We start from the raw sequence: 9,150 nt of genomic DNA, 5'->3' as shown, positions 1-9,150 counted from the left end.
TCTCTCATTGATTTATCTAACCTTTATTTGCAAGGTCAATCAAAGAGAGAAAATACTATTTTACAGTAAGGACTTTTATTGCAGCTGGATTAGAAGCATGTTTGCAGGCCTAATCCAACATGATACAAAAGTTATTGTAGATGTATAACAGGACTAAAGCACTTACAGATCTGGGACCATACTGGTATGTATATCCCTGTCTGCTGTGGAACATCAGCTGACTCTCAGTCACTTGAAAAGGCTGTAAAAGTGGTTACTCAAAGCTTAAGCCTCTTGATGTGGTGCATCTCTCTCTCTCTCTCTCTCTCTCTCTCTCTCTCACTCACACACACACACAGCCCTGCCACTCGTGCCAAATGCATCACCAGGGGGCAATCACACGCACGCACGCACACACACACACACACACAAACACACAAACACACACACAGTGCCCAGATACAAAAGCAGACAGTGTTGCACGACACAGAGAGAAAGCCAGCGGTTTAGTGGACAGGACAGGGCCCTCATACAGACATCCATGGCTCTGAGGAGACCAGCACCAGCACCAGGTACTCTGCTGGGACTGAACCCAATTCTACCGTTGACAAAACTGCCAAAGAACTAGAGAGAAAGTATCAGTATCGACTACACTATGATGAATTAAAGAACCACTACATCAAGTGACACAGATAGTCTGACATTACCTTAAGTATCCTGCCATTAAACTACTCTCAGGCTCTCTCTTTTCTCTCTTTTTCTCCTTCGTCTCTGTCCTCCGACCCCTGTCTCTGTCCTCTTACCCCTGTCTCTGTCCTCTGACCCCTGTCTCTATGTTTTGACCTCTCTGAGCATGTAGATGGCTCAGTAACCCATTGATGAAAACATTCTTTCCATAAATGTCCATAAACATGCATATCAAGATTTTACTCTGCTATTCCAAGAAACAATGTTAAGACAGATGTTTAGAACAACCAAATATACAGAGCCTCTATACAGTGACTCCTCTAACACCTTTATTTGGAGCAAGTGGAGCAGAGAGGAGGGTCTAGACTATGGCATCTAACCAGTGCTTAGAAAGCTATGACTCTGGCATGGAAACGCACTGAGCAAAGAGCTAATTGCCACCTTAATGGTGAAATATGTCTGGAATTCCCACAGCTGATTTGTATTGAACAGCCAACTTCTCCTTCTCCATAGACTGTAGGCTACCCGTGGAAAGGGACCGTGTAGACTCTACTGTATGCATGACTAGGCCCTTCTTGTTGAAAAGTATGCATTAGCTATAGACGACCTGAGACATGCATTTCCACTCGTCATCATTAATGCAACAGTTGACGCACCACTGATCTAGTGAATCCAACTAAACACAACCGTGCTTGACGAGCACATCGAGCAGAACAAGTATGCTATCACGGACCGCCAAAGTGTGGAGGGCCCAGCGCGATGCACGTCGATTTCCTAACTTTCTCTGCTCAGATCATCCTTCATTTATTTTTTTTTGCAGAGAGAAAAATGTTTTAACATTAGCAATACTTTCATTATCCCCGCTTTCACCCAGCGCTAAATGAAGCACAGAATGTAGTTGAAACATTTTAATTCCGCAATAACGGTCATGTTTAGGCTTTACGCACTATGGCGTACAATGCATAAGACGTGATTTCTCTGCAGTTCAGTGCCGGGATTCTCTCCCTAAGTCTAGACATGCTCATATAAATAATACCTTTGAGACCAAAATAGCAAGCTGTATCAGCTCTTCATATCATGTCTGTCACCATTTAAGCACAATTGTAACTGATCCTATAATGATTAGCTAGTCAGTCTACTATTGGTGGGAGGCCTATTTCAAGACAAAAAACTATTTCTCATAGCTAAATATTGTGAATTGGTAATGATTATTACAGACTTGCTATTATACTGTGTCCATGCTGATGTATTTCGGAGGAGACGGGAAAACGCACTCCCTCCAGTTTGAATAGGCTACATATCCCATGTTCCCTTCAGAGTTAAACCAGAGACTCGCACACAGGTGGGTTGTCTGAGTCCTGGCTGTGCATGGAACTAAGGCCGGTGTCTGAGTCCTCGTCGTTGGTGTTACACTTCTTGGACAGACCCCTGGCCTGCTCCACCCAGCCGCTGCTCTTCTCTCGGGAAGGCAGGACCAGAGCCTCGGCCACAGCCGAATGGCCTTTATCTTGCTCAGTTAGTTTTCCGTCGCTTACATCCATTGCGTCCACTTTGGCCAGCAAATCCGCTAGTTCTTTCTCTTTCGCGTCCCACAACTCCTGGCTTAAGTCCAAATCACCCTTAATAGCTTCTAAATCCGTGTTCAAACGAAGACCAATATACAAACTCGTGTCCAGTTGCGTTTTGATTCTCTCCTGCTCTAAAACCACGTCATTATCTGACAAGCTGTCCACATCTGGCTCCGAGGGGCCGGGGGCCGCGCCAGGGTGAGGGGCAGCTGCAGCAGCCTGACTCAAGTCCACAGAGTCGGCTAAACTGTCCGTGTCTTTGCCCGAGAGCTCCTCTCTCCTTCTTTTCATCCACCTTTGGTTCAGTTCTTCCTGGATCTCACCTGTGATGCTCTCCATGAGCGCCTCCCGCTCAGTCAGCTCCTCCTGAAGCCGGAGGACCTCCTCGCAGCTGCGCGCGTACTCCTCAAACTGAGCTACAGCCTCTGCCGTGCACGGGACGTCCTTCTCTGCTTTCGGGTCAGCCTCCGAGCTCGAGTCCACCATGTATGTGTCCTGCACATAGTTGATGCCATGTCTCTTGATTCGGTCAAAGTGCACTTTCGCCTCATACCTGTCGATCTCCCTGTCCAGTTCTTTGACCCTCTGGATCTGCTGCCTGATGGTGTGGTCCTGAGATATCACCATGTGCACCAGTGTCTCCATTTTCTCCACGCATGATTTATCCTTGGGCACGGTCTCCTCTTTCTTTCTGTTGATTTTGTCCAACTTTCTGAAAGCCTTTCTAACGATTCTCCGTTGCTTGTCCTGGGAGATAGCCATGGTGGCGCGCGCCGCTCCCTTGGAAACGCACGGGCTGTCTTTGCTCTGAACGACACGCGCCTCCGCGCTTCTCGGTCCGTTGTTCGGTAACGACGCCTCGTTTTTCACCAACACAAACCTCACGTTCTCCTGCTCGTCCCCCCATGCGCTCCAGAGACGGAGGATTTTCGTTTTGTTGGGTAGAATCCTCTCGAACCCTCTCCATTTCTCCACTATGCAGTAGGACTGCGGAGCGCCGGACAGCATCGCCGCTGACGCACCTTGCTGCAAGTTCTGGTCATCCAGGAGAACTTTGACAACATCGGCGCAGGTGGTGCGTTTGGACAGTCCGGAGACCAGCTTCTCCTCCCGGCATACCCACACCGAGATTTTGCTTTCCTCTGGTTCCATTCTCGATTTAGGATAGAGAGACTAATTCAATAAAACCTCGTCCTTGAAACTGTCGCTTCCCTCTCAACTCTTGCGCACACGATGAAAACAGTTGGAATTGTACTTTATCTCGTAAAGGTAAGTCATTGTTATCACTGAATCAAAACAGTATTTCCCTTCGTGTGCATTTATTCCTGGGACAGTCACTTAGGCGCGCTCCGATGTTTTACAGCTGGAGACATACTCCCGGTTTCCCCGAAGATTTCTTCTTCCAGCCCAACACCCCCATGTTCCAGCCTTGCGCGCTAGAGAGAGAGCGTCCTTCTTCGTAGCGGGCAGGCGGGGCACTGCTGGAGAGGAGATTGGAGCTGCGCTAGAAGAGAGAACGCCCTCGGCGCGTTATGGGACTCTCTCCACGTTCCCTCGGTTGATCACATGACCAAACAACTCCAAAGTAACAGGGGTTTTGAGAGTCAAGTTACCCTTTGAGCATGAACGATCACATTCTGTGTAAACCAATGTAGCCTGGTGTTTCCTTTAAAACATTATTGAATAGAATAGAAATGACTAGAATAAGCATGAGCAAGAGTTTTTTAAAAGGTCATTCATCTATTGGATTATGCATATTGATCAAATTACATTTTTTTTGGCCTCTCAACTGATATTTTGTGGACATCAGAAGTACACTGGTCAGGACCTTTCATGGCTCAGAGGTTAGTGTTATTTATAAATCAATATTCTCATTATGTCATTAACAAGGAAGTTGTACAATCAAGGTAAGGCTACTAGAGCTCAGAACGGCCTCCTTTCCCCTGTAGTCCATACCTTTAGCCTACAGTCACTCTGATCATAGGCATATAAGATACTGATGACCATTCTGCCATCTTTAACCTTCTATAACTGCCCCTGAGCTTACTACCACCTGGGTCATGGCACTCCCCTCAACAACATGTTTCAGATTAACAGTTTGAGAATATATATGTTACATAAATCTCATAAAAGGGATTTGTCTGCGATTACGACTCAGGATTCTTGCCGGGGGCATCTATGTTAATGCTCTGACCAAATCTGAGCCACCATTAATTACAGAGTTTAGCCTCCCCTGACCCGGCGACCTAACGTAATATGTTTATGTTATACACCATAAACTCCTGTCTTCGACGCCAACATGACTGAAAGAGGCTTAACATAGCCTACAGTACAGGAGGAAGAATATAACGTTTATGTGCAACCCATGTTAAGGGCTTGCCCAGGGTGGGATTCGAACCCATGCTCTCCTGCTTGTGAGACGGACACGCTAACAGTTGCACCAATAGGAAAGCAGGAGAGAGTGGGTTTGAATTCCGCCCTAGGCAAGCTCTTAACTTGGATTACATTGGTGTCGTGACCCGGATGCCCACTGGTGTGGAGTGAGTTTAGAGGGGTGAGTGTAACCGAGTGACAAAGTGTCCTCGTGAGTCCCAGATAGTGGTAGCGAGTGGTTGGTCAAACTCACTCCTCAAAGGAATGCTGACGTCTCTATTCACTCTTGGTGCGTCTGCCTCACAAGCGAGAAAGCGAGAGTTTGAATCCCGCTCTGGGTAAGCCAGTAGGTTACATATGGACTATTATATTCTGGATGTGAACACAGTGTGGGTGAATTGTGTTACTGGATGTTTGCCAGATTTTTAAAGGGAACCAGAGGGCAGAACTGAAATTTCAATCATGAGGATGCATAGGAGGCAATGCATTATTATTATGTCTATTGGACTATTCCCTAAAAATACTGCATCACAACTAATAGAAAGATCACAAAAAATTCAAGCAGTAAAATTCTGAATAGGGACCACCTCACATGATTTTATAATGCTGTTGTGAAATTAAATTGGGTCTCTTCTTCATAAACCACCAGTAGCCCTGTCTTCTTCATAAACCTACAGTACAGTAGTCCTTACTGTCTCAAGGCAGCATATGCATTTGGCTCCTACTTGTTCCTTTGGTATAACAGCTCTCCCTGCTGATTGAAATTAATATTGCATGTCTGCTGTAAAATGAGTAGTAATAAATTAATTATTATAATAATGATTTGGAATCAATTTATATTCAGATTAATTGAGCATGTGAAAAAGGATCGATCAGAACGGCCTGTTTATTTTAATTGGATATTATGTGCATACAAAGATTCTAGAAAGCTATAAAATATCTAACAGTTTAGCAATGAGGAGAAAGTTACAACGCAAGAACAGACCCTGTGCAGTAACAACACACATATCATCATTTTCTCTTCTCAAATGTCACTTTCAATCCTTAAGAGTATTAAAGATATCACACATATTATGTACCAAGCTCTGAATGCATAATACAAACCACCTTAAAAAAAAAAAAAAAAAGACTTCCAAATATTTGAGGTGCACTTAATTTGTGTTGCCTCACATGGTCAGGCATACCTCAGCCAATTCCCATATTTGGAATACATATTTGACACAGGCCTGATATAAGGTGTACACACAGAGCACAATCAAACAGAACCTGCTGTTGTTAACGTGTTCACCCTTCACACATGTGGAATAAACCCAGTAAATCTTCAGCCAGACTGGGACAGATGAGTACACTGCATTCTGCATCTCTGGACAGTAAGGAGCAGCTGTGGTGAGTTGTTGTAGCTACCAGTGATCATACAATGCATACATATGATTGTGCCATACGTTTTTTTCTTGTAAAAGTAATATTGTAGCAATTCTGGCCAATGTACAGCCTCTATCTACCCTTCCAAGTGACATATTCATACTGCAATAGCTTAATAAGGTCTCCTTAGATATGAATGATCCAGGTTCAACTCCTACATGCAAATTATCATGAATTACATAACCCAACAACCAACAACCGACACTGAACTTTTCAAAATACTTTGAACTACTAACAACTAGACTAGCATACAATTCTGTCCAAAACAACCAAATGATGTAGTAACAATGGTGATTATTGTTGTACAACAAGAAGCGTGAAACAATGTACTATGAGAACAGAGGAGAAGGCATTCTGGTGATCTCTTCCTTTATGTCTGAAACTGTATTTGGTTTTGCTTCTTTTAAACCTTCCTTTCTAAGATGGAGCACCCTCCTCACCAAAGGCACTTCCTGTTAGAGTGCAGACAAGGAACCATTGTACACCACCAACATGTCTCTATATTTTTGGTTTTCCATATAGGCAAGGCAACGGTATTACTATGTTGTTTCCTTTCATATGACGTCTGTGTTTTATGTAATAAGTTTATGTAATATTTATGAATCATCACAGCTGTCCCTTTAAGGCATGGAGTGGAGTAACAGGTCACTTGTAGATCAGAGAAGTCAGGCGGAGCAAGGCTGGTGAGTACTGAGAACAATCGGGGAAACCACAGATATTCACCCGGGTCACAAGTAGGAACTTCACAAGCAGAGTCCTGTGTTCACAGATGTGTGGTTTCAGATGCTGTAGCCAAGTTGAATTCAACTATTCACCTCCATCCTGAATTAACACACAGAGGAAGCAGTGCTGAGTGCTTTGAGACTCTGGACTTTGGTCCAGTGCTTGTGTGTGTATATCCTATGATGTCAAGGTTTTTCTGCAACATGAACTAATAAAGTTGTATTACTTTAAATTGAGGGGAACTTTTCGCAGCTCTGAAAACAGACAGTATAAGATCTCTGGTTGGTGGTGGCAGTCTGTGCTGTACGGTTCAGTCTGGTGGATCTGTAGGGTCTAACCACGCTGTCATCACAGTGCCTCCTCTCCCCCGGTGGCCCCACAGGGCAGAACAGTAGGCGGATCTGCTGTCATTCAGAGTTTCCTAGTGTTGCTGATCTCTCTATGCTGATCTCATTGTCATGAAATTGATAACCGTCTTGGGTCACAGTCTCATATATGTACAGGTTCTTCATACTGTAACTGGATACTCAAGTTATCCAAAATGTAGAAAGTGTCTAAAACTACGCGTGTTTGTCTTTGGAAATATGTGCCTATGTGAATGTGTGGTTCACACAGTTAACTAGTAGCCTTGTATAGAGTTGTATAGTGTTGTGTGTCTCATTAATCAAGGCTTGGTTCTATCAGCCCCTCGCAGTCATAAGAGTTTTAGACCATCACGACACTGATCATGCCAGATTCCAGATGTGATTCCAGATACAGTAGAGGACTGTCCAAAGGCCCCATTCAGGTCTTAAGAACTGTTCCACATTCCATGTCCACATTCTACAGGTTTTAGAATGTGGAATGTGGACCAGGACACATTCTAAGACTGGTAGAGTCTAATGTGTTATTTTATATGTAACGCAAATGTCTTCATTATGTACACTTTCAAAACACACATCAACTACCAGCAGTCGGTCATCAACACATAGACTGTCACAGCTGTCACAACCGCAAACTTGCAGCTGCATTCGTACAAATATACATTAAAAAGACAAAAAATAGAACAATAATATTATCCATGATAATTATGATAATGTCGTCCATGATAGATTGCACCCAGTATGCCCATACAGGGTGGAGTCTAGTAGTCTGTAGTAGAGGCACAGCCTACTGATAAAAGATCCTCAGTCTTTCTGAAGTCTAGATCCCATTCCCAGAGAGGTCATGTCCTGTCCACAACCATGAAGAGCAATGGTTTGTCTCTGTCGATACCCAGGGTCTGTCCTCAGTGTGTCTGTCCCTCCCTCCGTTGAGCTGCAGAGCATTGTGTGTGTGTGTGTGTGTGTGTGTGTGTGTGTGTGTGTGTGTGTGTGTGTGTGTGCGTGCGTGCGTGCGTGCGTGCGTGCGTGCGTGCGTGCGTGCGCGTGTGTGTTCTATTCCTTGACCAGCTGGTGGATTTGATAGTTCCAGTCATCATATAGTGTTTATTCCACTGAGAGAGTGGTTTTCCACTCCAAGTGTGTGTGTGTGTGTGTGTGTGTGTGTGTGAGAGAGAGAGAGAGTGTGTGTGTGTTATTCCTTGACAAGCCTGTAGATGTGGTGCTGTGCCCCGTGCTCACTGTTGGACACCTCAAACACACAGGCCATGCACAGCAGAGTCTCCTGGGTATCTCGGTTGGTCACCACCTAAAACACAGGAGGGGCAAGGGTACGTGAATGCTTTATGCTGCGTGTGTGTGTGTGTGTATGTATGTCTCTCTCTCTCTCTCTCTCTCTCTCTCACACACACACACACACACACACACACACACACACACACACACACACACACACATGCCATGTGTCCTGTGTGATGGGCTCTGTCTCTATGGCCTCACCAGCAGGATGGTGAAGTTCTCCAGCACGCTGTTCATCATGTACTTCTCGGGCAGATGTTTGAGCTTGTGGATGAAGTTGATCATGTATTCACACATGGGGGAGCGGTTTATTCTGTAGACGAAACGCCCGTTCTCAAACCTCGCATACTCCGTCTAGAGGGTGGGGAGGGGGGTGGGGTTAATGTGAGGATTGTGAGTGGTGTCTGTTTCTCAACTACTCTTCCTACCAAGGTCACGAAGGGCAAAGGACTGGTTGTGGTATCCTCTATAGTAAATAAAAAGTGGTGTTGTGGTATCCTCTATAGTAAATAAAAAGTGGTGTTGTGGTATCCTCTATAGTAAATAAAAAGCGGTGTTGTGGTATCCTCTATAGTAAATAAAAAGCGGTGTTGTGGTATCCTCTATAGTAAATAAAAAGCGGTGTTGTGGTATCCTCTATAGTAAATATAAAGCGGTGTTGTGGTATCCTCTATAGTAAATAAAAAGCGGTGTTGTGGTATCCTCTATAGTCAATAAAAAGCGGTATTGTGATTGCATCT

At 44.6% G+C, this 9,150-nt stretch overlaps 2 protein-coding genes across 2 annotated transcripts in view; both read right to left on the bottom strand.

Annotated features, from left to right (window-relative positions):
- Positions 1 to 309: 309 nt before the first annotated feature.
- On the bottom strand, positions 310 to 5,256 carry LOC311321080 (ras association domain-containing protein 10-like). Its single transcript, XM_084452969.1, has one exon. It carries the CDS (start codon positions 3,384 to 3,386, stop codon positions 1,986 to 1,988), a length of 1,401 nt encoding a protein of 466 aa, XP_084309095.1. The 5' UTR covers positions 3,387 to 5,256; the 3' UTR covers positions 310 to 1,985.
- A 3,050-nt stretch (positions 5,257 to 8,306) lies between these two features.
- The window catches only part of tead1a (TEA domain family member 1a), a gene marked incomplete at its 3' end in the record, with an annotated part of 15,832 nt that continues 14,988 nt past the window's right edge, over positions 8,307 to 9,150 (bottom strand). The window contains 2 exon segments of the mRNA XM_084452982.1: positions 8,307 to 8,420; positions 8,612 to 8,764. Of these exon segments, the coding sequence (XP_084309108.1) occupies positions 8,307 to 8,420; positions 8,612 to 8,764 (267 nt within the window).

This window comes from Borostomias antarcticus, assembly GCF_949987555.1.
Source record: "Borostomias antarcticus genome assembly, chromosome: 18".
NCBI lineage: Eukaryota > Metazoa > Chordata > Actinopteri > Stomiiformes > Stomiidae > Borostomias > Borostomias antarcticus.
This window is presented reverse-complemented; position numbering and strand designations above follow the sequence as displayed.

What these genes read in the sequence shown, in the direction of transcription:
- LOC311321080 (XM_084452969.1), bottom strand. Translation starts at nt 3,386, where the DNA reads ATGGAACCAGAGGAAAGCAAAATCTCGGTGTGGGTATGCCGGGAGGAG.